The sequence below is a fragment of the Neovison vison genome, chromosome 4, assembly GCF_020171115.1.
Source record: "Neovison vison isolate M4711 chromosome 4, ASM_NN_V1, whole genome shotgun sequence".
Lineage (NCBI taxonomy): Eukaryota > Metazoa > Chordata > Mammalia > Carnivora > Mustelidae > Neogale > Neogale vison.
In genome coordinates, this window is record NC_058094.1 from 1,153,399 (window position 1) to 1,180,282 (window position 26,884).

A 26,884-nucleotide genomic window follows, 5' to 3' on the forward strand; every position below is an offset into this window, starting at 1 on the left:
CTGCCCGGAGTTCACGGCTTGGAGCTGGCTGGCTGATGGCCGTCAGGGGCTCAGCGGTGTTACTGGACACGTGCTGCCCGCCCTGACTCGTTCGCAAGCCGGTGGCCGGCTGAGTCCCCAAAGAAGCAACTCAGGGCAGGCCCACAGGAGAGCTTTCCAAGATCCCACGTGGGAAATCCCGTCTCAGATCTTCTGAGAATCCCCTCCCCTGCCCTCAGAGTTCTGCCAAGGCCAAAGGCTCCTACCCCAATCCTGATAGGTAAGTCACTCCAAGCCGTCCACAAGCCTCCGCCCTAGGGTGCCTCTGGCTGCTTGTGGGAATGGGGGGGGGTGTAGGGGGGTAGACATGGACCCTGTAGTTAGGGTTCAGCCAGGACAGTGCAGTAGCAGAGGAGAGGGTACGGCAGAGGATGGAAGGGACAGAAAGGACACAGGAAGCAAAGATGGTTCCAGATAGATTTGGCCTCTCTGCAGAGATCTGTGGGTCGGCAGGGTGCCGGGCGCTGATCCGGGAGGCGGCCGCTGGGCGGGCCTGCAGCTGTCCCTGCTGGCCGTGTTGCACTGGCACACGCGGCAAGAACGACGAGTTTCCACGGACACCTTCACGGATCTGGGTGTCACGCCGGCGCAGGGCTCACGTCCGCCGCGGTGCGCGCCGCGGGTGCGATCAGGACTGCTCCTCCCGTTTTTATTACTTTTGCGGTAACTGTTTCTTAGCAAGTTCTGCACTTCTTGCCGCCTTCATGCCCATGTGTCCGCGCCGCCGGAGGACTTTCCCGGGACACTGGCTGCCGTGCGGGTCTGCAGCAGACGCGTGTTTCACTCGGTGGCGCCAAAAGTCACGACGTCTCAGCTGCCCCGCGACGACCCTGCAGGCTCCAATCCGGGGTCAGTGCGAACGTCCAGCGCCGCAGCCATCAGCACCTCCGTCCCCGAGTCTCGGCCGGACAGGATCCTCAGCGGGCGCACGCTGGCCATCCCTGTCTCACGCGTCCCGCCACCCAGCACCCCGCGGCCGCCCCGTCTCACGCGCCCCGCACCCCCCCGCGGCCGCCCCGTCTCACGCGCCGGCGGCCGACGAGCGTGCGAACGTCTGTTCCACACAAGTTCCCACCGACAACCGAAATCTCCCTGCTTGGCCGAGGTCTGACCCCGGGGCTCCTCGTTCTCGTTTTCTCCTCCCGCCCGGGCCCACGGAGCGGCGTTAGCAGCGCCCCCGGGCTGCCCTCGCAGCGTCCCTAGAGCCCCATCCTCCGCCGCTCGCGGTCTAGAGACAGCCACCGCCTCCCCGGGGACCAGCCCGGTGTGGCCGTCGTCCCGCCCGCGGTGCGCTGGCGCCACTTTCCGGCGCTCCCTTCTGACGTCGTCCCGCCCCTCGCTCGGCGCGCGCCGGGCCCCGCCTTTCCGCGGGCGTTGCCAGGGCGACGGCGCGTCCCTCGCGGCCCCGCCAACGCCCGGGCCTGGCTGTAGTGCGCAGTCTCCGCGCTTCGGCGGGCTCCGCCCCACCCCGCCCGCCGGAGCGGGGGAAGCAGTCGCGCCGCGATGACGTCGCGGGGGCCTGGCCGGGCGTCGCGGACTCCGGAGATGGAGGAAAAGGAGCAACTACGGCGACAAATCCGTCTCCTGCAGGGTGGGTCGGGTCGGGCCGGGCCCAGGTCACGCGTCGTTCTCTTTCCCGGCACCTCACGGCGGGCCCCTGCCGGCCTCCCCGAAGAGGGTCGCCCTCCGCCTGCGGTCTCGACGGCCCGGCCGGGTTGGGTGGGAAGGGCGGCGGGGGACCTGGAGGGGCATCCGGGCCGGCCGGGTCAGCCCCTTGCCCGGGCTTCGCCCGACGACTAGTGCGGGCCCTTCAGGCGCTGCGGTGGGTGGCGGCGGGGCCGTCGCTTAGTAACCGACCGGAGGCGACCCCCCCCTCCGCGGGCCGGCGCCCTCTCGCTCCCGGGGCCACACAGTGGGGCGGGGGGCTCGTTCTCGGGGCGGCGGGCGGAACCCCGGACGTCTCGTCCGGCTGCTGCCCTCCACACAGAACACTTCGCGGCCCGAGTCCTCGGCCTCAGGTTCACAGCTCTCCTGTCTTTAGACCCGACGTGCGGTTCTGTCCTTGAAAAATCTCCCGTTCAAAGTTATCCCCTACGGGGAAGACGTAAGGAGCGGGAGAGCGTGCATGGGGAGGGTCGGCAGCCCGCCCGCGGTGCCTTCTGGGGCTTCCGTCCTGCCGGCGCCGGGGTGTCCCCGGGTCAGGGCACCGCTGGCTTTGGGCCTGGGGACAGAACTTGTGCGGGCAAGTGTGCAACTGGGGGCCAGCTCGGGTTCGTTGGTGGAGTTCTAAGCCCCTGGGCCGCTCCCTCCTGCGCCAGCCAGGATGACTGTCCAGGGGCTTCCTTGGAAGGTCTGTGGTGGCAGCGCAGCCCACTGCTGCGGCCCTTCTCCCCTCCGAGGACGACAGCGTGACACTCTTGTCAATCGTGGACTATCATAGGTGTCCGCTGGCTCGTGCTCGTTGTCCTGTGCGCCGGGCAGGGAACCTGTTAAGGTGCGCTCCTGGCCACCTTCCTCCTGTGGGCCCCCCAGAGGGCCGCGGGGGCTGACGGGCTTCCTTGCTGGGGACCCTGCCGGTGTCTTCACACCGAGCGGCACATCCCCTCGAAGGATTGTGGAACCAGGATAATGATTCTCCTGGCAACTTAGGGGTGTCGTGCTGCAGGGACAAACACCCAGAGGTAGGGCTGAAGTAGAGCCAGTGGGAGAAGGCTCTCGGGATCGGTGGGCCGAGGGAATGTCCATGGTCTCAGGCTCCCGGGCTGCCTCGCCCATGCTGCGGCCTGGTAGCAGCTCAGGAGTGAGGTTGGGTCTGTGGGGAGTCTTGTCCCCAGATGCGCTTCCGGGGGACTGTCGTTGAATTTACGTTCACTGTGTCGCTAACGGAACCTCTGATTCTGCCTCCTCAGGTCTGATTGATGACTACAAAAACCTCCATGGCGGTGGCTCTGTCCCGGGCGTCTCAGCCGCTTCCCGGTGGCAACCACCTGCTTACAGCAGCAGCCGGGCCTTCAGTGCTAGCTACCCTCGCCCAAGCCGGAGGGGCTTCTCTCCGAACCGCGGGCCCGCCTGGCGCAAGAAATACTCCCTTGTGAATCGGCCCCCAGCGTCCTCGGACCGGCCTGGTGATGGTGCTGTGCAAACGCCTCTCAGGGCCGGGGACAGCCAGAGTCCCGATCCCCAGCAGTACGTCCTGGAGAGGCAGGTGCAGCTGAGTTCAGATCAGAACATGGTTATCAAAATCAAACCGCCATCAAAACCGGGTTCAGCTAATGCTGCGGGCGTCCCTCGGGGCTCCTTGGAAGAATTTGAGGGACCTCCCTGGAGCAACCACAGGCCTCAGGAGGGGGAGGGCGAGCCCCCAGGTGCACAGCGGCAACTCCCAAAGCCAGGAAGAGTCAAGGGAAGCTGCGGTTCCGAGGACCCCGGGCCGGTCTGTCAGAAGGAAGCTGGCAAGCCTCGGGTGGTGAAGTCTGCGGGCAGCGTGAGCGACGGCCCCTCGGAGCCCCGGCGCACGGTCAGTGAGAGTGCGGTGGCCGTCAAGACCCGCTTCCCATCCCCCACCCTGCCCCACCGCGGCGGCGTGGCTGTGGGCCGGAAGCTGGGCTCACACTCTGTATCCAGCTGTGTCGCACACCTCCTTGGAGACGGGAGGGTAAGTGCCGGCCACGCAGATCAGTCGGCTTCCTCTGGCACGGGGGCCGGCCCAGCTAGACCAGCTTCTGGACCCAGGCAGGCCCGGGAGTCCTCCCTGCCCGTGCCCTGCCGCACCAAGTTCCGGAAGAATAACTACAAGTGGGTGGCTGCTTCGGCAAAGAGCTCCCGGGCCCCTCGGAGGGTGCTCAGCCCCAGAGCGGCCTCCGAGCTCGTGTGCAAGGCCCCCTGTGGCACAGCAGAACAGGAGAAGTCCCAGCTCAGCGCCGATCCGGATGCCAGGCCCAGGAGGTCGGCGGCGTCCTCCACGGCCGGGGCCTCCCCCAGCAAGTACAAGTGGAAAGCATCCAGCCCCTCGGCCTCCTCGTCCTCCTCCTTCCGTTGGCAGTCGGAAGCTGGCAGCAAGGACCACGCTTCCCAGCTCCCTCCGGTCCCGTCTCGGTCCCCACCAGGGGACAGAGCAGCTGTGGGCCCCAGTAGTTCGAAGCCCCCGTTCGCTGAGACTCCGCTCTCGGCTTACAAAGTGAGGAGCCGCACCAAGATCGTCCGTAGGCGGGCTGTTGCCAGGTGGGTGCCCTGCCACCACCCCAGGTCCCATGCGGGCAGGCCCGGGCCTCAAGCGCTCCCTGTTTGGTGTGCGGAACCCCTGGGACGGCCTACCTGTGGGGGCGTGGGAGGAGGAGAAGCATCACTGGCCGCGGGGTTGGGCCAGGGCATGTGTGCCGGCCTTCTCGTGCCCAGGACCAGCGAGGCTTGGGTTACTGCTCTCCCTCAGAGCTCAGTAGCGGGGGCCCAGCCGGAGAGGACGGGTGGAGGCGAGTGCCGACCCGCCCAGCCTGCTCCTGGTGAGAGACCGGAGGCTGCTCGGGCAGCTTTTAAAACTTGGGGTCCACGGGGTTTGTGAGTGATGGCTTTCCATCCAGCCCAGATCCAGAGTGCACTAGGGAGGAAATCTGTCCCCTTGGTGGCAGCCAAGTGGCCAGGTGAGTTCCTGTCTCACTGAGTAGGCGTCACTCTCCTGGCCCTCCAGCCTTAAGGACTGTGAGGAGGCTGAGGAGTGGTGCTGGGGCTCGGGTCAGGGCTGGGGGTCGGGGCTGGGGTTCGGGGCTGGGGTCGGTGCTGGGGCCCGGGGCTGGGGTTCGGGGCTGGGGTTCGGGGCTGGGGCCCGGGGCTGGGGCCCGGGGCTGGGGTTCGGGGCTTAGTCCCGGCAGCTGTTCACTTCGAGGGCAGAGTTGCTCTCGCTGGGAGTCCGGCTCTGGAGGTCCTTCTTGCCGTCTGAGCTTGTTCTTGGCCCTGATCTCCCAGACGGGTGCCAGGTTACATGGGCTCCCCCGCCTTTTCTGGATGGTGGCCTGCCTGTGTTTCAGCTGGTGTGGAAGGGGGAGCCGTGGGAAATAGCCCCTGCCGCCGAGATGGCGGGAGGCCGGGGAAGCTCTTCCTCCTCTGTGGCTCCCTGGGGCCTCCCCGAGCCCCACTGGAGAGTTCATCTGGACTGGGGAGCCCGGGGAGACCTGGAGCACATGCTCCAGGTGGGGGTCAAGGGTTGGGGCCACCCTCCCTCCATCCCGGGTCCAGGCTCTGTAGGGGAGGAGCAGGTGACAGTCCTCAGACGGCTGCTGCTCCTGCAGTGGAGGGCTGGTTCCCGCAGGGGTGGGCTGCCTCCAGGGCTGGTTTTCTGGTGCGGGGGTCTGGGTGGAGGCGGGGGGAGGACGGCCTTAGTGAGGGCGCCCATTGGGAGTTGCCTGCTTTTTGTCTCTGCAGCCTTCCCGGGGACAAGAAGAGCAGCCCCCCACCTGCCACCACTGCCAAGAGCCAGTTCAGCCTGCGGCGGAGGCAGGCCCTCCGGGGCAAGAGCAGCCCCGTGCCGAGGAGGACCCCCAGCAAGGGGCTGATGCAGGTCACCAGGCACCGGCTGTGCTGCCCGCCTCCAGGCCGGGCCCACCTCCCCGGCAAGGAAGGTACGACCCAGAGGAGGGGTTCTGGAAGGCTCGCCCTTGCTGTGCCCGGTCTGTGAGCCTCGCCTCTCCCTCCGTCTCCGCTGGCTCTGCTCTGCTGGCCCGTCAGGCACCACCGGCAGTGCCCGAGGTCAGCGCTCCAGCCTGAGAATGTGTGGCCCGCTGGGCAGGGGACAGCTCGGGCTGGAGAGCAGAGGGGAAGGCCTGGGCTGCTGTATCCTGCACTCTGGGTGGGGGTGGTACGTCTGGGCAGGTGTGTGGTGGCCTTTTTAGCAGGTCTCTCTGGTAGACCTCGTCACGTTTCTCTTGGTGGAAGGAGCCAGAAAGTGGGTGAGAGGGCAGGAGCCTCGCCGGCCTGCAGGGGGAGGAGGGGTGGTGTATGCTGCCCCGGGCTCTCCTATCCTAGGCCTCGGCCGCCCGTCCTGGGCCGACAGGCCTACCCTCCTCTCCCTGTTGGTTGCTGCCTCTTCCCTGGGAACCCTGAGCTGGCCCGGGAGGAGTTCGAGTTGCCCCCTTCCTGAGTTGCTGGTGTTTAGTGAAGGGTCAAGGGCAGGGGGGACATTGTGGGTTGTGGTCCCCCCCAGAGCGGCGATGGCAGCACACTGGGGGAGCTGGCACGCATCGGTGGTCTCGGGATCGGGAGGAGGGGGGATCACCCGTGACGCTGTGTCTTGGCGAGCCTGGGCTGCTCTGGGTGGACCGTGTCCCGTGGTAGCCCCGTTTTCTCCCCTTTGAGCGTCTGGCAGGTGCCTGCTGGTGGCTCCCTGGGCCGGCGCACGTGGAGTCGAGGTGATGGGGTTTGGGCCCTGGGCCTTCTTCGGACTTGGCACTTGCAACCCGATGGCTGTTTCATGCCGGGCATCTGGGGAGCCCCTGGAGGGGCCATAGGGGCTTCGGACTCCTCTCCGGGAGGAGGCTGTGCCTGGGCCGAGCCGAGCGCCTGAGTGGGAGCCAGTGGCGGGAGAGCGGGGCACAGGGGCCACGGGAGGGTGTGAGGAAGCGAGGCTGAAGGTTGCCGGCCCCCACCTGACTTTCGGCTGCCGCAGTGAGTGCGGACCCCATCCCGGGTGGACGGAGCAAAGGGAGCCCCGCGGTGTTCCTGGTGGCCACGGCGAGGGGGCTGCACTAAGGCTCTGTCTACGGAGCTGACGGGGAGTGGGCTGAAGGCCGTGGATGGACCGATGGCCAGGCCGTGGCAGGACGGGCAGAGGAGGACGGGTTGAGAGCGCCCTTGCTTTGGGAGGCTGGCAGCGGGTGGCTGCGCGTCCAGGGAGGTTGGGGCCGCCAGGAGAGAGATCAGGAAGTGGGGCCCGGAGGCGTCCGGGCCTGTGCAGGGGTTCATGGCTCCACCCAGCTGCTGTGTCTCAGCGGGCAGAGAGGTTGAGCCAGAGGAGGAGAAGGTGCCGACAGAGATCTGTCCCCACAGAGGAGTCTTCGCATGGGGACGAGCACTTGCTGGTGGTGATAGGCCTCAGGCCTGGCTGTGGCCGGCGGTGTATCCGTGGGCCCCTTCGTATCCTGCAACAGGTGCGGGGGCTCCAACGGGCCCCGAGGCATTTTCGCCTTGACTTGGCGCAGGGAGAGTGGGTCAAGGCAGACGGCGACGGGCGGCGAAGCCGGATGTCCCGAGATGACGGTATTTCAGTGAGATTTGAGTTACAGGGGTGTGCGGTGAGGATGTGTGCGAGGCGGCTTGGGGAAGCAGTGTCCCAGGCGGAGGCTGCTTGCCTGGGGGCCGGGGGGCTCCGGAGCACAGGATTCCCGGAGGACCGCCGGGCAGCTGCGGGGCATGGAAGCAAGTGCTTGTAGAGCAGGTGCTGAGCTGGGCGCTGAGGTGGTGGGGTTCCCGCAGATCGGTCCCTGCCAGGGACTCCCGGTCCTGATGCAGAGGTGGCACCGAGGGGCTGGCGGGGCGTCCCAGATGGACACACTTGGCCCATGCTCTTGGTGTTGCCGCCCTCCAGGAGTTGAGCTGAGCTGGCCTTGACTGTGGCCTGGCCAGGCGTGTCCCGTCCCTGCCCCTAGGGAACCTGGTTTGGGGACAGACAGGCCTGACCGCAGCGGTCCCTGTGGCAGGCAGCCCTGAGGAAGGAGTGCCGTTCGGTTGGAGAAATTTTGTGCTGACGGCCTGCCGCTGAGACCTCCTTTCCAGAAGGGGTAACGCATGGACAAGCCCCGGGACCCTCCGGGCACAGCTGCGCTTTCCCACCGCGCGGCGGGACTGCTGTGCTCCTGCCCGCTGTGCCGGGGGCTGCCGGAGGCCCAGCTCGCGGCAGGAGCTGCTGGCTACGGGCCACTGGGGAGAGCAGGACCCTGGCCACACGGGGGCTGGCACCCTCACACAGGGACGCAGGTCCCGGTGCTCTAGGGCCCTCGCTGGCAGCCAGGTGGACGACGGTCCAGAGAGTTAAGGATCCGGTGGAGACGCTGTGCCTGCAGATTAAAGGGGGCCACGGAAGGCGGTGTGCGTCCGGCCCACTTGATGTGTAACGGGTGCCTTGGGCCTGGGGTGACGGGCTCTCGCGGGGCCCAGAGCAGTCCGGCTGCGGCGCTGTGCAGAGGCTGCCTCCTGCTGGGGCGGAGGGCGGCGGGGCGGTGGCTGCTGAGTGTCGGGAGGCCCTGCCTGCCTGCTTCTCTGGACTAGGAGGTGAGCGGGTGGGGTTATGGAAGGATGTGACAGCCGTGGCACAGGCGCTGCAGGAGCACCGCGGAGAGGGTGGGGAGAGGCCTGTGCGGGGAAGGGCTTGGAGGAGGCTGCCTCTCACTCCTCTGCTCCCTCATCCATCCGTCCGTCTGCCCATCCGTCCACCCTCCGCCCCCCAGTGTGCATCTGCCCGCCTCTCTACACCATACCTGTTCCCCATCTGTTCGCCCCTCGTCTGTCTCCACCTACCACCATCCGTGCCTCGTCACCCTCCGTTCATTTGTCCCCTGCCCACCCTCTGTTCTGCCGTCCAGCCAGCAGGCGGACGCGGGGCAGCCGTGGTGCAGGGAGGTGGGCCGCGGGTCGTGCGTCCACGGGGCCGCGTTGCAGGGTCAGCACAGCCGCTCGGGTCCTCCTAAACACGCCGCGGGTGCTGCTGGGGGGGGTGACGCGCCCCGAGGAAGGAAAACGGGTCCCATAGTGGAGACTTGCGTGGGGGGCGGGCTGCTTTAGGCAGGCCGTTGGCGCCCGAGGAGATGACCGCCGATCGGGGGCCTGCGGGGGCGGGGGGAGTGGACAGCGCGCCGGGCCGCCGCTGAGGGGCTCAGGTGGGACGCGCTCTGCTGCGTGGCAGGGGCAGAGGGAGGTCCTGTGTGGCAGGCCCGGGGCTGGGGGCTGAGGCCAGAGGGAGGGCGGGCCTGACGGGGCAGGGGGCCAGGAAGAGCCTTCGGCAAGGTCTTGAATGCTGGGCCAAGGAGCGGGGTCCTCGTTCTTAGAAGTGGCCGGGGCCCTCGTGGCAGATGTGCGGGCACGCTGGGACACTGGGCAGGAGGCTCCAGACACACCAGCCCCAGAGCCCGGGGCTGGCAGAGGCGGCTGTGGCAGGGCCGGGTGCGAGGACGAGGGTTCGCTGGGCTGAGGGCGGCTACGGGGTGGGTGGTCAGCTCCCCTAAGCAGCTCCTTCGCAGGGCCCACCGGCTTCCCTCTCCGTCTTCCTCTTCGCCCTGCTCCACCTTCCGGCCCCCAGGCTCTGGGCTGGAGCCTCCTGGGCAGACCCCAGCCAGCTGCCAGTGGCTTTCTGCTGGTTCTGTGGACACCTAGGGTGCAGACCCAGGCCTCCGGGGCTCCCGGCCGGCCGGAGGTGCCTCCCTGCGGTGGACTGACTGCTTCGAGGCTTCTCTTCCCCGTTTCCTCTGACAGATCATTGGTCCAGGTCCGGACTTCCGTGAAAGCCACGTAGGGGAGGGACCCAACCCCCAGTGGGCTCCTGCCTGGCGGAGGGAGGGAGGGAGGGAGGGGGAGGGGAGGGGGAGGGCCCGCCCTCAGCCCCGCCCTCAGCCCCGCCCAGCCGCCGGTGGCCAGCAGAGGGCGCCCTCGCCCCTCTTTATCCCTGAGCCCACCTCTTTCTGGTAATTGATTGCCTAATTTCCTCTTTATGTGAAAGAAAGCAGATATCAAGTAATTTGCGGCAATAACCTGCTAATGCTGGGCCAGTATCGAAACTCCCCTGTTCATTTCAAGTGGCAGATAAAACACTAATACATAATTATCCTTGCAAATTGGATTGTTTTAAATAACCAAAAGGCTGTGGCCAGGAGAGAGCGATCCCATCTCCCTGGAGCTCCTGTTCCCGTGTAATTGCCGCGCTCAATCAATTTCCCTGGCGTTAGAAATTCCATCACAATCAACATTAAGCTTTATTCATTGTGATGGCTAAGAGCCGGGCCATTTCTCCTCTTTTTCTTAACTGGCAAAATTAATCAGGGAAAAGATTTTAAACATTTACCCGCGCGAAAGAGGTCAGCTCTGCCGCTATATTGCTCAGCAGATAAGGGGGCTAATAAAAAGAAAATTGAATTACTAATGATCACCAGGAACAGAGTATATAAAACCTGGCAATCGCCGGTTCAGGAAAAGGGAGAATCAATTTTCTTGGGACAAGGTGCGCTCATTTTTTATTTTGGCGCATATTATCAGCAATTTAATTTGAGAGCGCATAAACAGGAGGAAACAGTTAGGGAATAATGAGCCCGGAGGTGTAAAGTGCCGCAGGATATATGCTGTACACAATTTATTTGGCACAACAGATAATCGCTTTAATTGAATTCAAAACTGCATTGTTCAGCAGCCGTGTGGCCGCTGGTGCCTTGCGCCTGGGGACTGAGCCTTATGAAGCTCACTCCTCCTGCCTCCCCTCCTCTGCCTCCTCTCCCCAGCTCCCCTGCCCTGAGACCCTCCTGCCCATTCCACCCAGAGTCAGACTTTGGCAGGGGGATAGGGCAGTTGGTCACTTGGGGACACTATGTGACCCCCCACCCTACCCCTGTGCCTCTTGTCTCTGCCTCTAGCCATCCTCCCTTCACTTTGCTCCTGGTGGTGAGTCTCTTGGCAGCAGGGGAGAATCAAGAGACGAAAATCGAGAAAGAGCCCCAGAGAGGTTTGGTTTGCTGAGGGCTGGTGGGGTCTACCACATTGTGGCTGCATAGAGACCCTGCTTGATCTGTCTCAGGGCCGACAGATGCTGGAGAAAGTGCAGAGAAGAAGCTTTTTATAGACCTCAAAGATGGTTTCCAATTTACCACCCATGTAATTGTGGCAGTTAGTGGTCCTGGCTTGTGTTGACAGCGTGTGCAGCTCCCATTGGTTCTCGCTCTGTGCAGGGCCCAGGGCCGGGGCTCGGGCCATCCTAAGGTGGCAGGCTTCCTGTATGCAGAGTGGGCGCTGACCCGCGCTTATGCACCCGTGCCCTAGGCTGAGGGGCTCCACGGCGGCCATGGGCTGTGGGATTCCTACCTGCCACCTGGACATGGTGGCCTTTGTGTGCCGAGGAGAAGCCGTGGTTGGATGGGCGCGTGTCACCTCCCAGAAGTCACTTGGTGGGAGAGCCCCTCTGGCTCACCTGCCCGGGACAGTGGCCGCCTGCCCTCCTCCCCCCCCGCCCTGGCCTCACCTTGAACCCGGGGGCTGGCACAGCGTCCCCGAGATGGCTCAGGTGAGTGGCGCAGTGGCTGAGAGTGGGGGTCTCGGAGGTCACTCGGGGCTGCCGGGGGGGCTGCAGCCCACTTAGCACGGTGGCCTTCGGCAGACCTGGGGGTGCCTAAGTCTCTCACTCGAGCCAGGCCTTGTGCTGCCGCTTGGCCTCTGGGTGAGAGCTGGCCCGTCGCTTAGGCCGCTGTATCGGCCGTGTAGTCCGGGGAGGCTGCCGTCCCCTCTGTGGCGTGTCCACTCGGCCTCGGTCACCGGCAGAAAAGGCAGCGGTACTCTTGGCGCCTTGTCTGGGTCTCACCCCAGTGACAGTCCCCTGGTGCTGGTACGTAGCGAGAGGCTCCTTTGGGGGGATCGCCCAGTGTTGGGGGGCCCCTCCCACTCCAGCCAGACCTGGGGGCTCTGTAGGGGAAGTGCCTGACTCTCGGTTTCGGCTCAGGTCACGACCTTGGTGTTGCAGGATCCAGCTCCCCCCTTGGACTCTGCGCTCAGCATGGCGTCTGCTTGTCCCTCTCCCTCTGCTTCTCTCCTCCGTGTCACGTGTGCTGTCTTTCTCCCCTTCAGAATAGTCTTTTTTATCTTAAGATTTTATTTTATAGAGAGAGTAAACGAAATGTGAGCAGGGGTGAGGAGCAGAGGGAGAGGGAGAGGCCGGCCCCCCGCTGAGCAGGGAGCCTTCACGGGGCTCGTCCCAGGACCCCAAGATCATGACCTGAGCCGAAGGCAGATGCTTCACCCACTGAGCCACCCAGGCGCCCCTAAATAAAATCTTTAAGAGAAAGAAGTGGGACACCCATTTCCTGTGTCCCAAGTTTCTCCAAGGAAGTACTCAGGGAGTTTCTCCCCATGGGAGCCCCCCTTGGACCCCCCCACCTCCCTCCTGTACCTGGGTCCCTCCCCAGGCCACTTAGCTGACTGTTGTACCTCCCCTAGCCCCTGAGCGGAGCCCCACAGTGATTGCTCTGCGGGGGAGGGGTGTCTCCCCACCCCCCCACCGCCCCACCCCCTCACCCCCGTCCCCGGGCTGTCTTGCTCCTTGTCCACCTGCTCCTGGCTCCTTAGGCGAGTCTCCTGGCACGCGTTCCGGGGGCTTGAAGGGCCCACGTTGGGGCTGTCCCCTTGTTTCTGGAGAGGTCAGAGCAAGTGCACCCTCAGATCCTGGGTGTGGACGCCCAGCTGGGCGTGTGCAGTTTGCGCAGGGACGTTTGTGGGCTTCTTGCTGGGCACGTGCCCGCACGGGGCTTGGGCTGCCCTGCTGCTGGCCCTGTCCTCTAGCTGCCCCTCAAGCAGCAGCCGGGTGGGCGGGGGGCGTCAGGCCGCAGCACTGCACCATCGGTCTCGGGAGGCAGCCCCAGAACCCGCTGCTTGGCGGGGGCTCTTGGGAGGTCTGCACTGGCCTCAAGGCCCCAGGCAGGGGGCGGGCTGAGAGCAACAGGGCAGAGCCTCAGGCCTTGCCCTGGGCCTCTGCTGGAGGGAGGCCCATCCTCACCCCAGGCGTTTGCAGGGCACTCTGGGCTGGCTGGGGTCGGGGGTGGCTTTTAGTGGCTCTACCCCTGGGCTGGACCCTCTGTGCAGGTGGCCTCCCCGGGGCGGGGGGGCTGACCATCATGGAGTGCAGGCTGTGCTGTTGCTTGACTCCGGTGCACGGTGCCTGGGGAGCCCAGAAACCTACGGGTGAGGTGCATCACTGCCTGCCCAGGGCCAGCCTCTGCGGCACGACGCAGGGCTGGTCTTGGGACCTTCCTGCACTGGCTGGCTGTCCTCTGCTGAGTTTGCCCCAGGCCAGTGGTTGTAGCCTCGTGTGTGAGCGGGAGACTTGCAGGGGACACCAGGGACGCCTCCCTTGGAACCCAAGTTGCAGGCAGGGGTGTGCGGTAATTCTGGCCGCAGGCCCAAGAGGGCCCTGAGCCCCCCAGGGCCGGTGCCATCATGGCGGGGGCGGGGCGCCGGGGGTGGGGGCAGGGCTGGGGACTTCCACGAGGCGCGTCCCTCCTGTGCCCTGGGTGCTGGGAAGCCAGCGTGGGTGCTGTGGCCTTGCTGAGGGCCCCGGAGCCTCACTCACTTCGTTTCCTTACCTGTGACAGGGCCGCTGTGCCGACCATGGGAGCTGGGTGGCCGCGGGCTTGGGCCAGGACGGCTGCCAGACAGTCCTGCCGCAGAGGGCTCTGGCCGCTGGCGCTGCCGGCTGGAGCGCGTGGGCGGTTTCACCAGGGGCCACGCGTCCAGAGCTGTCAGCTCTGCGGTCCCGCGTTCGGAAGGGGACAGAAAGCGCCAAGCCCCTTGAGCCCCGCGTGAATTACCGGGCACAGTGGCCTCGATCGCGCTTTGTCCCTGGTTACGAGCTACTCCACGAGGCCTGGCGTGGCCCTGGCGTGGGACGGCATGTGTGCGTGTTCGCGCGTGGCATTCCCGTGGCCCTGGGCGGATTCGGCGCCTCTAGGAAAGTCGTGACTGCCCCTGAGCTGGGGGCTCCCAAGTGGTACCCTGAAGTGAAGCCGGCCTGGCTGGGGAGGGGGGAGACGCCCTTAGGACGGCGTTTGGCCCTGCGGAACGGGAGCAGCCCTCTGTGGGCCAAGGTCTCCCCGGGTTGGGGACAGCTTGGGCCGCGCCGTGGGCCTGGTGGTCAGGGTGTGCTGAGGCTGGAGCAACCCCACGTCTGGCGTGAGGGTCCCTCTCGGCCGGGGCCACGGGTACCTGCCCATCCGTGGGCACTGGGGTGCAGGATGAAGGCGCAGCCTCCCTCTCGGCCTTGGGGCTCCTCTTGCCACCGCCCTCTGGCTGCTCTGTCCTTCTAGCTTTCCCGGGTCTAACCCTGCACCTCTGGGGCACGGCGCCGGCCTCAGTGGGGCCACCTGGTGAGAGCGTGTGGGTTCGCCTGCCTCCAAGGGCAGGAGTGTGCGGCCTTCTGGGCCTCGAACTTGGCACCTCTCTCCACGGCTGTCAGAATGTTCTAGGCTCCTCTCCCAGGCCTGGGGTCCCGCGTCTCCTGTTGCAGTAGCCTCCGCCCCAGCTCCGGTCCTGCCACGGAACCCTTGCCGTGGCACCTGCAGTGGCACTGGGACCTCGGCGTGCTCTGTGCTGAGGGAGTCCCTCCAGGGCAGGGCTCGAGGAAGCCAGAAGTCCACGTGGGTGTGGGTCCCCATCAGGGGTCCCCGTGTTCACACCTGACCGGCCGTTTCCCATGCCGCGTGTGTGCCGGCATGTTGGGCCGCGGTCATAGCGGGAAGGAAGTGCTGGTTCCCGTTGGCTCGTGCTGCAGGGCAGGGGACGGGGCAGGACAGGGAAGGAAGCCTTGTGTGAAAGCTGACAGCTCAGCCCGTGCTTCCTGGCCCCGCGTGTGGGGCCCGTGGTCTTCCTGTTACTCACTACTCTGTGCCCTTTCTGCCTCTGATAAGTGAATGTCACTGAGGGTCACTATGCTCTACGCACTGCTACGTATGTGTCAGCAAAGGCCCACAGTGTGGGGATGAGAGGGAGCGATGGCAGCACAGATGTGACTCTTTGTGGCAGAAGGAAGACGGGGAGGGACTGGCCCACTGGCAGGGAGCAGGGTGGGGGCACCCGCCTGGCCAGGGCTTCCACAGGGCCAGAGGTTGGTGAGGAATCTGGGGACGCAGTGCGGGGTGGCCCGAGCAGTGAGCACAGCATGCCCAGGGCGGGTGGCGGAACATGGGCTTTCCTTCCCTTGGACGAGCCTAGAACAAAGGGACGTGGGGAGGCCCACAGGCAGCAGGAGGCCCGCAGCCATCGGCCACTTCCAGCCCCGGGACGGCTGGTTGCGAGGCCCTTGCCCCTTTGGCTTCATCAGCGGAGTGTGAGGACTGTCTTCCTGCCTTACCTCCGTCCGCTGCCAGGCTCCTCCTGCCCGGACAGGCGTGCGCAACACAGACCAGAGCCGTCCTGGGCACTGGGCTCACACGGAGGCTGCCAAGGGAGGGCACAGGGCCAAGTTCAGTTTGCTGAGTGTGGGCTGTCTGGGCTGGGCCTGGGGTGATCTGACTCCCAGAGGCAGAAAGTGAGCCTGGGGAGCCACAGGGCCTTCCTTTCTGTGGGCGGCAGCCTGCACCTGACCGTGGGCCCAGGCCCCTGCTGCGGCCTGCAGGCCACGCCTCCAGGACGGGGCGATGCTCTGGGCTCCATGCCAGCCACGGAGCAAATGCTGGGCCTCCCCGTAAAGCGGGGCCGGGGCTGGAGGAAGCCAACGGTCCAGGTGGGGGTGGCAGGCACAGGGGCTGCTGTGTGACCAGCAAAGTCCAGCGCCTCCCTGCTCCTTGCCCCCAGCCCCCAGCCCCAGCCCTATTCTCGTCTGCAGGCCCTGCCCTGGGTCCTTGGTAAGACTGTGGTGCAGGCTGATGGCCAGGCTGTGCCGGCATCCCCGCGCAACGACCAGGAGCAAAGCGGGTGCGTCCCTTGTAGCTGCGGGTGGACAAGGGCACGGAGGTGGGTGGGGGTGGCCCTGAGGGGCGTCTGGTGCATCCGGTTCGTTGCCAGTGGCCTCTCAGTGCCCCTCTTGTCCTGGGCTCGCGGGAGTAGCAGACTCCTCCTCGAGGACTGAGGGCTTACAGCCAGCCCTGGGAGGGCGGGGGCTGTGGACACGACCTGCTGCCTGTGGCTCCCTGTGGCATTTACGGCTGGAACCTGGGCTCTGGGCTGGGGGGTATGACCCAGCTGGCCCCTTGGTACCTCCCGGCCCAGGCGTGTGCGTGAAGGAGGAGGAGCAAGGGTGTGGCTTTGGAGCCCCCAGGAGCACTGCCGGGGGAGCATCGTCCTCTTGGGGCCGCTGAGGTGCGGAGCAGCATCCGTCTCTGGCCCTGGGACGGTGGCCCCAGGGAGGGGTGCTGGGAGCTGCCTGGGAAGAGCTGCTCCTGGGCCCTGAGCCTCCTGTGGAGCTCTTCCTGCTGGGGACGGCTGGGTGGAGGAGGAGGGCACCGGGACGGACACGGTATCCTCAGGCTGGGCCTTCTGGTCCTCTGGAGGGGGACAAGAGCTGAGTTGGTGGGGGCGGCAGTCCTGGCGTCTTTCCCTTTCTGGGGGCTCTGCAGCCGGAAGGTTGTGTCTTTGGTGTGTGGGCCCGTGGGAGGGGCAGGGTGAGGCGGCTGTGGCTTCCGAGGGGCCCGCACGGAGGCCCCCTCCCCTGCCTACTTCAGCCTGGCCCCGTGCCCACCGGCAGCGAGCTAGCGGTGTGGCCCTGAGTCAGGCCCGAGCTGCCCTTGAGGTTTCTCTGCTTGGCGTGGGGCTCCAAGGGGCCGTGGTGGGCATCTCGCCAAGGAGGCCTGGAATGGGTCTCTCCTTTGGGGTTCTCTGTAGCCTCCTCTCCTTACTCCTGTGCTTTAAAGGGGAAAGGTGCCATGTTGGGGGGGTCATACCATGTTGTTCCCTTGGCTTGTAAAGGAGGGAATGGCTGGAGGGCTGCAGAGTCCTCTCAGCCCTCTAGCTGTCCTGGGCACCAGTGCTGGCGGGCGTGTGTGCCCTTGGGGGTCTTGCACAGGTCCTCGCGAGGGGTAGCAGGTGGGGAGCAGAGGGTAGGGGTGAGGGTTGCTGTTCTGAGTCAGAGCCACACCCCCACGGACCACAGCAGGCCCTGCTCAGGTGCTTGCACGGGTGGCCCAGGTCTCTTGAAAAATAGGCAGTTGGGGCGCCTGGGTGGCTCAGTGGGTTAAGCCTCTGCCTTCAGCTCAGGTCGTAGGCTCAGGGTCTGGGATTGAGGCCCGGCTTGGCCTCTGTGCTCGGCGGGGAGCCTGCTTCCTCCTCTCTCTGCCTGCCTCTCTGCCTACTTGTGATCTGTGTCTGTCAAATAAATAAAATCTTTTATAAAGAGTAATAGGCAGTTGTCCGTTACAGGTTTCTCCTAAGCACAGCTGTATCCTGCAAGTTAGTGATTTCTGTTTCCCTCCAAATTTTTTTCTAATCTTTCCCTGACCCGCGGGTGTTCTGTGTCATTCCCAAACCTGTGAGTGCTTCGGAGGAGTTTGTGGCTGCGGCTTTGTAGCCTCAGCCCAGCCTGCGCGCCACTGGGAGCTCAGGCCCTTGGGGTGCGCCGAGGTGCAGGGGCCCCGCGTGCCCGGCCCCAGGCTGTGCAGGTCGCGGGGTGGTTGCCGCTGGCGTGGGGCGCGGGCGCTCACCGTGTGGCTCCTGCCCCTACGGCCCAGCTGGCAGGGCCGGGGGTGTTCTCGCCCCGTGCGGTCACGGCCGGAGGCGTGCTGGTGGGGGCCTGCTGTCCCCGCGGTCCGTTCTGCAGGGCGCCGGCGGCGGCCCCTGCACCGAGGGCTCGCGAGTTCAGGCCGGCAGGTCTACCTGGCGGATGCAGCCTTTTAAGGTTGTGAAATGTTCGTTATTTCCAGTAACGCTTCTTGCCTCGAAGGCTGTTTTCTGTGACGCTGGCATCGCGCACCGGCCCCGTCCCAGCGGGCACCAGCAGACGCGCTCACACCCGGGGGTGCTTTCAGCTTCTCCGTTATGTTCGGAGACTTACGTGCACAAGGAGCTTTGACCGCAGCCTGAGGTTGTCTCTCTGAAGCGAGAGCGGGCGCGTTCACGCTCCCTGTAATCACTAACGTGTTTTGGTCGCGTCTCCTGACTCCCCCCAGGCTTTCTGTCCGTCCGGCTCTCGGCTGCGTGGCTTCACCCCGGCGGGGAGCCGCCCAGGTGCTCCGTTCTTCGTTCCTCTAGATTTTTTTATCCCATTCTCCCATTCTCCCCTCAATCCGCGCACTAGCCGTTCTTCTGTTCTTTCTCACCGGAGGTCGGAGGTCGCGCCGCACGCTGTGCTTCCTCTGGGATGCCGGGAGGGACCCGCTAGCTCTGTCCCCTCCCACTGCTGTGCCACACCGGCCCTGCCCGGGCTCTCCCTGCGCTTCAGCCCTCTCCAGCCGGTTTACAGACGCGGCGCGGCCCAGATCGCCCTGTGCGTTTTCCTGTCTCGTTTTCCCTCCTGATTGAAGAACGTCTCTTAATGCCTTCTTCGACGTTGCAGGTGTGCTGGGGACCTTTCCTCTCCGTGTCCGCGCAGGACCACGTGGACACAGACGGAGCCCCTCAGGATGGGCCTCCCTGGCCCACTGGGTCTGTCCTGCTGGGGGCCTGCAGGTGGCTCTGCCAAGGGACGGACACCTAGGGTGTCACAGAAAGGGTGGGTTCAGCTGTCCCCTGCAAACGCCACTTCAGCTGTCCAAGCTTCTGGGCAGACGTTGTGATCCTGGCAACGGTGCCTGAGGCCCTGGGCCCTGCGCGTTGAGCCTTCCTGCTTTCTCTGCCCCGTTGCTGGGAGCTTGGGAGGTGCTAGCGGCTTCCCTCGAGCTCCGAGGTCATTGGCCATGACCTGTTTACCGTGAGGGCCCTTGCTCCAGGCCGCCTGCCATGGCCTTCGAGGGGGTCGGGGTGGCGGCGGGCAGAGCATTTTCCAGGTGGAGCCCAGGCCCCGCTGTGAGGGCCTGAGACGGAGCCGCCTGGCACTGTGCGTGCGGCCCGGCTCTCTCCTGTTCACTCCAGTAGCCTTTCCGCGAGGAGGTTTGATGTGTGCGTAGAACAAACGGAATTTTCAGGGGAACCTACAGCCGCATGCAGCGACCGTAAGCCCCAAAGTCTGTCGCTGTTAAGTGTCCAGTGATTTCTTGGTTTGCCTGAGCGCCTCCCAGGCCCAGCAGGACGGAGCCCCAGCCTCGGATAAGCCCCAGGGCCCTGTGCCCTTCTGGTGTCTCCGGCCCGAGGGTCCACAGGGCTCTGTGGGATGCCACGGTCTTGTCCCCGGCCCCCGCATCCCCTCCCAGCTCATTCACGTTCTGGGCTGTGGTGGGGACCTGACAGCTGTGTGGCCCCTTCTGCCTGCCCTTCCCATCTGTGGCCGTCCAGTGCCCTGGGGCCTCCGTGCAGAGCACCCCCCCGCGCCCCCCAGGCTGCTGTTCCTGCCTCCTGCCACCCCCCCACCCCCCACCCGCCCAGGCTGGCCTGTTTGTTGTTGCTCTGCGGGCCTGTCTCCCGCCCCCACTCCCTGTGCCCCCCCCTTCCCGAATTAATTCTGGAGCTGCTGTGCTTCCTTTGTGCTGTGCCTTTTCGAGCCGCTCAGATCCGTGATAGGCTCTGGCAGCTCCTCTCCTAATTGCCCTTTCGGCGTCAGCGGCAGAGCGAGGAAGTGGCAGGGCGCGGCGGGGCGCTGCAGCCTCGGGAGCCCGCTCCGTGGTGTGAGCTGTGCCTGCAGCAAGGCGGCCGTGGCATGGGCTGTGGCTGTGGGACAGCAGAGGGCCCGCCTGAGCTGGGCAGGGGCGATGAGCCCTCCCCTGGCCCTGGGAGCGTACAAAGCCGGACATAAGCCGGCGTGCAGATGGGGCTCTGTTTTGGGCCAAGACCTCTTATAGAGGGAAGGGGGACCCCCGTTTCCAAGGTGCCTCCAGGGCAGGGCACACAGTGCACCGAGAGTTCGTGTGTGCCTGCTGGGCCCTGAATTGTCACAGCCAGGCCTAGGCCCAGTAGACCGCCGGCTTTGCCTGCCAGCTCTGGGCTGTGGGCAGCGATGGGAAAGGCCAGGGTGACCGGGTGCCCTGATTTTTGGTCCCCTGGCCAGGTGTTCCTCAGGGCCTCCTGTGGTGCCCTGCCCCTGCCTGGCTCTGGGGAGCAGAGACATGGTCCTTGGTCCCTTCGGTCCCCTGCCTCTTTGGGCAGGGCACAAGCCCAAAGGAGGAGTGTCCCCATCCCACTGCCTGGCCTGCCCCTTGTGGGGACTAGGGTTCTGCCTCGGGTGCGTCTGCCTGCACCGCTCTGGTCATTGTCCTTAGAGGTGCAGGTGCAGCGAGCGAGAAGGGCTGGGCCGGGCCGTGCTAAGTGACAAGCTCTTGCAAAGACCAAAGGGCAGTAGGTTTGCAGTGAGTCAAAGGAAACGAGACACTCGTCAGAGAGAGGCACCTGTGGGCCCCTGAAGGGGGATGGCGTGTTCCGGTGCACTGGATTTAGCTGCGGGGGTTGGGGCTCTGCTTTGACGAGGTCATGGAGTTTTCTTGACGGTTACAAGTTTTACTGCTATCCCTCCGCCCTCCCTGGCCCCGCAGGAGGCTGGGGGAACAGTGGGCAGGGCACGTGCTGCGCCTGCGGGCACGCCCCTTCCAAGCTGATGCCCTCCCCAAGTCGTGCCTAACTGGGACCCGAGACAGCAGCTCGGAACTGCAGGGCCCGTGGCCGCCGCTGACGGCCTGCGCGGGTGAGCGTGGCGTGTCTGTGCCGCCCGCCTGCTGTCTTCCCCACTTGGGGCTGAGAGCCGGCTTCCACCTCCCAGGCCCGTGTCTGGGTGGAGGCCGCCCTGTGCGTGCCTGGGGGGCGGTGCGGTCATGAACCCGGTGGTTGGGCAGCTGCTTTCTCTCTCGGGGCCGGGGTCCTCGCGTGACTGGGGAGACGGCAAGATGGGAGGAGGAGGGCAGGGGGTCTGTCTGAGGGGCCATGGGAACTGCACCCCCCAGGGGTCGACACCTGCCTGAGGCGGAAGACCCCCTGGGCTCCGCGGGGCATGGGCCCAGTGGTGGTCTTCGCTCTAGATCACGGCCGGGGGTGCCAGGTGGGCCAGCAGGGGCTGGCGTGTCTGGGGGCGTGGGGCTTACATGGGGCTTACCTCCTGGTGTCCACCGGGAGGGGGTTTGGAAAACCCCAGCTCCCCAGCTCCCCAGCCCCAGGCCCCACCTCAGAATCCGGGCAAGAACGACTCTGGGAGGCTTGCTCTGTGTCTGGGCGTCGCTTGACTTGGGAGGTCTGGGGGAGCTGGGATGGGCCCTGGGCCTGAGCCCCTTGCCCGGTGTCTGGAGTGCCCTGCCGAAGCCTGAAGCCTGGGCCGGTCCAAAGTTGCTCTTGTCACCGCGTTCCCTCCCTGCTGAGTCTGCGCCCTGGTGGCTGGCCAGACTGCTGCCTTGTCTGCAAACCCGGCCTGCCTGCCGGGGTGTACCCCACCGCTCTGCAGGGGTGTACCCTAGTGCTTGGGAGCGCGTGAGTTCAGCCCCTGTGAGGACATCGTGCGGACCCTGGGGTAGCGGCAGCTGTCAGGGAGTGTGTGGGGGCAGCATGTGGTGGGACGTCTGTCCGCCTGTCACTGCAGCTGCCGGCCCTGCCCGCCCCGCATGCACAGCCCCTCCTTTGACCTCTCTGCTCCCTCCCTGCTCCCCCTTCCTTCCTGATACCTGATGCCTGATGCCTGTAGCTCCCCCCTGCAGCTGCGGCCTGCCCTTCTGTGGGCTCCTGCTGGGGAGCCTTGGGCTCTGGGGCTCCTGCCCTGGGCAGAGGTGGGCCATCTTCGAGCATGCCAGGGCATGGCCCACCTGGCTGGTACCCTTTCCCTAGTGCTGGTCCAGCAAAGGCCAGCCTGGCAGCCTGGGTTCTAGGATAGGCATGCGTGGTTTTCTGTGAGTGATTGCTGCTCGTTCTAGAGGTTTTTTCCAGGCTACCTGGCAGGCTTCTCCCTTTAGCCTGGGCTCAGAGGAAGCAGTGGGGTGACCCGAGAAAAGGCCTTGCTGTGGCAAGTGGGACACTGTGCCCTGACCGGAGGCCTTGGGCTCCTCTGGGCGCCTGGACCGCAGGCCACCTGGCAGCTCCCCAGCGCCCATGGACTCTGGCCAGGCCTTGTCCTGGTGACGTCAGGCTGGGAGAGGGGCCCCGGGACTCCCCTGGGCAGTTCCCTGCGACGGCTGCAGCCCGTGCACGTCATACACCCGTGTGGCTGTGCCCGCTGCCCTGCGGGCTGGGGTTGCTGTGCCTGTGGGGGCAGCTGCCCCCACTATGCCCCCATCCCTGAGGGAGAGGACGGGGGTCAGCCGGAGGAGGCAGGCTCTGCGCGTGCCCTTCCTTTCCCCGGGGGCTGCATGGCTCTAGTGGCTTCGCCGTTGGAGTCACCGTCCGCAGTGCTCTGCGCCTTGCCTGCCCCCGGCCCCCAGGACAGGGAACTGGCCCTTTCCGCATCGCGGCTGAGAGTGCGGGGTTGTCTGTCTGGGTGTGGTGGGCACGTCCAGCCCCTTCCTGCCCACCAGCCGCCCCCCCCGGCAGCAGCTGCCGGGGGTGGTAGGTGGGCCTCTGCTTCGTGGGCCGACTGTGTCCCCTTGGCTGTACCGGCCCGGCTGGAGTGGCCTTGGTGCTGTCAGTGAGTGTGGCTGTGGCCTCGCCTTTCACTGGGGGACTTAGGAGCCCCCCGAACATTGCTCCTCAGAGCCTCTGGTCTCCTGGGGTTTCGGCCGGGCTGAGGGATGTGAATGACCTTGTACCTTTCAGGCTGTCTCTCCTGGCCTTCTTGGCCCTGGGTGGACCAGGCCCGCAAACGGAAGTTGGGTGCAGAGATGACAGAGCACTGGCCATTTCGTGAGGGCACGCGCTGGGGGGCCCGTGTGCCATCAGGTGCTGCCTGGCACCTGGTCTGGCTGGCACTTAGGGCTGAGGCCTTGGGACCCTGGGGCTGCTCCAGGGCCTCTGCTGCTGGGCTGGCTTCAGGTCCTGTCCCCGGGCAGGGGTAGGGATGTGGGAGGAGGTGCTGGGGTCAGCTCTGTTCACCCGCACAGGGCCTGGTGGGCGGCCCCCAGCTCTGTGCTTGGTCCCATCTAGGTCACAGGGAGGACGGGCTGCCGGCACTGGGTCCTGCCAGGCAAGGACTGCAGTGGGTAGAGGGAAAGTGGTTGGCATCAGGCAGGCAGGACTGTGGGGTCATTTGGGCCCTGTCTCGAGAGGAGTTCCAGTACTTCTGTGGTCCTGGTCCCCAGATTCCCTGAAGCTCGGGGCGGGTCTGGGGTGCACCGAGCAGGGGCTGCGGGAGGCCCACCTGCCGCACCTCTGAACGGCCCTCCCTGTGCCAGGTCCGCTCCTTCTCGGGCTCTTCCTTGGTCTTCAGTCGCTTCTGGAGCTTCGTGTTGCCCGTGTTCTCTCCTGAAGGTGTTCTGTGGCCCGGGTCACTCGGTCCCCCGCGAGTAGTGTGTGGGCATCCAGGCCACATAAGTGGGAGCTGTGGGGTAGGCTGGTCTGGCTCAGTCTCTTGCTGTGGCCGACTGACCCCGAGTACCACAGGCCGAAGTAAATCCAGTGGGGGCGCGCAGGTGGCAGCAGCTGCCTCGGCTCAGGATGCAACGTTGAGGGGTTCCCAGGGTCACCGAGGTCAGGGCTGGGGTCTGAGCACGGGAGGGTGCAGGCCTGTCTTGTGACATGTGGTAAGGGCAGGAGGCGTGGGCTAGGTCCCCGGGGCATGAGCTCCTTCTCCGTGAGGCTGAAGCCCCAGGACCCAGCATGCAGTATGGCGGGTCCCTGTGCCCTGATGGGTCCGACTGCTTCTGACGCTTTGTGCCCCCCGCACACCCGTGCGCTTCCCACACGCTGCCCTGGGGTGCCGCAGTCCCTCCAGGGCCTGCTGAGCCCAAGGAGGGTCGGCCCTCACTGCGGGAGGTGGTCTCGCCCGGGCGGCTGCAGGCAGGTCAAGGGATGCCCAGTCCCAGGACATCCTGGCCGAGCTGCTCTGCCCAAGTTCCGCCGGGCTGCCTCAGGGAGCAAGCCTCCCGGGTCTGCTGCGGGCGGGGTGGGCAGCGGCTAAGGCCGGCCCTGCTCCCCAGCTTCTCAGCCGTGCTCCTCGCCTGGGAAGGAGGGCCCCGGTGGGTGGGGCGTCTTCCTGGTGCAGGGCGGCCCCCTCAGCGTGGAGTGCCTGGCCTGGAGGTTCTCTCCCTGCCTGGATTCCCCTAGTTGCCTGCCACACCCCGCCTTGACCTTCCCGGTGTGGGGGAGGGGAGCTTCCTGAGCTCCCGGGGCTGGGCGGGCGTCCCTGCCCTCTGGACCATGCCCGTGAGTGGGTGGGTGGTGAGAAGGGCTCACTTTCCCCCTTCCCCCCATGGCAGCGTGGTTAAAAGGGGAGGGACGACCCCCCCCCATAATCTATAGCGACTGTCACGGAGCAAACTACTGCCATCTCGTACAGACGGGTCAGGTGTCGGCGCGATCGATGGCGCGCGCGCCGTAATTATAGGAACGAGCGGCTCGAGTTGCCTGAGTGAGTGCGAGCAGAGTAGGGTCTCCATCTTCCCTCTAATAGGGCCCTGACAGTCCGTGGCGGCGGCGGCGCCACGTCTTGGGCTGACGGTGTCGTCATTAAACAGCAGGGAGCGTGCGGCGACGGCGAGCGCGGCCCGCTGGGGGACAGGCAGCCGACCGTGCTTGTTTGTCATCAGTGGGCTGCCGGCTGACGTACGGCCTGTCGGGCTGCCTCTGTGGTTTGATCGTCGGGAGCTTTCTCAGGGCCCATCCCTGGCGCGGCCGTGACCGTGCTGCGGGAAGGCGGGCGGCCAGCACCTGCGGGCCGCGGGGTGCACGTGGGGCGCCAGCAGGGCGGGGCGGGCCGCTGCCCATCGCACCCCCCAGGTTCTGGGGTCCTCCTGCGCCTCTGTCCCGGCGGTGTGCGTGCTCGCATCCGCCTGGCCTCCCCACACCAGCCCATGCTGGTTCTGGCTGGGACGCCCTGCCTCAGCGCTCCTGGCATTTCTGCGGGCTGGTCTCTGAGCAGAGGGAGCCAGAGCCCTCCTGAGAGCTTCCCGACGAGCCCGTGGGAGCGCTGACCTCCCGTGGCCTCGGCGTGCAGAGCAGGGGCATCCTGGGTGCCTGGGAGCCTCTCCAGCTGCCCTGTGTCCTTGTTCGTGGCCACCACTGGAGACGAGGGCCAGACCGTCTCACCGCAGCTGGGCTTTTCCAGCGTTCGAAGGGCTGGGAACCATCAAACACAGGAAAAGTGGAGTGATTTATTAGACTCATAAAAATTCATACTTTGTGACTGCGGTCCTCGCGTTCCTGAAGCTTGTTGGCGCTCCGTGTGTGGCAGCTCCTGCCGTGAGCGCGGGGGCGGGGTGTCCGCTGCCTTCTGCCTGGGCCGCTGTCACGCCTCGTTGGGAGAGCCGGTCAGGGCCCCGCCAGCACGTGAGCACCTGCTGCCGCCGCGCTTCCGCGGGCCGGGCCCTGCCTCCCGTGTGCTCTGTGCACCTCCCTGCACCCGCTGCCTGGGCTGGGACTGTCCAGGGCCGAGGGGACAGCAGGCTCGGCCAGGCGAACAGGGCATCTGTGCAAGAGGGTGCCTGCCTGGAGGCACGTTTGGCGCGCCTTCACGGGTTGGGGGCATGTGGGCCTCCCGGCAGCCGCGTTTCTGGCTGGTGTCCGTGCGAGCTGAGCCTCTGTCCATTCTGTCCCTCCTCTGGGACCCTGCACGGAGGCCCCTTGGCCCCCCAGCCTGGGCTTCCTGCATCTGTGCATTGAGAACCCGACCTGCCCTATCGGCTCGGCCACGCGCTGGGCATCGTGTGCTCTCTGTGGAGGACATGAGGACACAGAGGCCCCCAGCTTCGTATGGGGATGTCCCACTAGAGCTGACCACCGCCCACCCTGCCTGGGTACTTGGGTCCTCCCCTGCAGACAGCAAAGGGGCTTAGAGGGTGGGGGGGTGGGGCGGGGGCTGGGGGAGAGGGGCTGGGAGCCTTTTATGGAAACTGCTTCTGTCTGCGTCCACACAGGCCGCGGTGGGGTTCCCGGCGCCTACCAGTGCCCGCCTCCTGGCTGTGTGGACACCTGCAGGCATTTGGCTTCACGCTTGATGGGTGGGAAGTCGTGTTCAGCAGTGCCCGTCTCCCGCAGGCCCTCGCGGTGACCCTCGCTGACTCCGCGAAGGCGGTTGGGAGGCCGTGCGGCCCCGTGTGCGTCCGTGGTCCTGCTCGGGGCCTGGTGGGGAGCGGCCAGCAGCGGGCGGGGAGCCTGGGGCACTCGCTCAGCCGCCGGCTGTGTCTGAGGCCGCGGTGGGGGGCCGCAGAGATTCCCTGAGGCCGCCAGAGCCCAGGCGAGGGTTGTGCGTGTGTGCGATGGTTGGCCCACACCGCAGCCGAGCCTGGCTGCAGGGGGACCTAGACGGGTGCACAGGGGATGCTGACCAGAGGGACAGAGGCAGGCCATCTCCCTGCTTCTCGTCTCACCATGGAGCAGTGTGCGGTCGGGCCTTGGGGAGGCCCGCCCCTCCAAAGGGTCTCAGGCCCATTTCACCCCCAGATGCTGGTCTGGCGTCACCTTCTCCAGGCTGACAGGGCTCACTAAGGGGACAGCTCAGATGACAGCCGCTTTGGGAAATGCCCTGGTGGACGGCCAGTGTCTAGAGAGGGCAGGCGCCCCTCACTTTCTTCTGGGCCTGACAGCCCTTCCCCTGGGCCGCGGCCCGGGCTGCTGCGCCTCTAAGAGCTGCTCTGGTGCCTAACCCCCCGCCGAGAGGTGCAGGATGTCTGTGCCCCTGCGGGCAGAGCCTCTCCCGCCCAGGGAAGACGGAGCGTCCTGCTGACTTCCGCTCTGCCTCTAGTGGTGGCCACGGCGCTCCTGCCAGGCTCAAGGCCCAGAGACAGCTCAGATGCATGGGAGGGTTTTGGGTGTGACAACGGTGCTCCCTGTGGAAGCTTCTCTTTGTGCTCCCCTGTCGTCGGGAGGGGCTGCCCCACCGAGTCCCCACCCTGGCCCGCTTCGCCAGGGTCCTGCGAGGCTGCTCTGGTGCAAGGTTCCGTGTCCACTGCATGGCTCTCCTGCAGCTGGGGGTTGGGGGAAGTGCACTCCGGGGCACCTCCTGCTGCCGAGAAGACCAGGGGCCTCTGGGCTGACC

General features: G+C 66.0%; 1 protein-coding gene across 1 annotated transcript in view; it reads left to right on the plus strand.

The window, feature by feature from the left end:
- Positions 1–1,546: 1,546 nt before the first annotated feature.
- Positions 1,547–26,884, plus strand: part of ZC3H3 (zinc finger CCCH-type containing 3) — an 80,903-nt gene continuing 55,565 nt past the window's right edge. Inside the window, exons 1-3 of the mRNA XM_044244836.1 lie at positions 1,547–1,630; positions 2,949–4,260; positions 5,455–5,651. Of these exons, the coding sequence (XP_044100771.1) occupies positions 1,585–1,630; positions 2,949–4,260; positions 5,455–5,651 (1,555 nt within the window). The 5' untranslated portion in view covers positions 1,547–1,584. The remainder of the gene's footprint in view (positions 1,631–2,948; positions 4,261–5,454; positions 5,652–26,884) is intronic.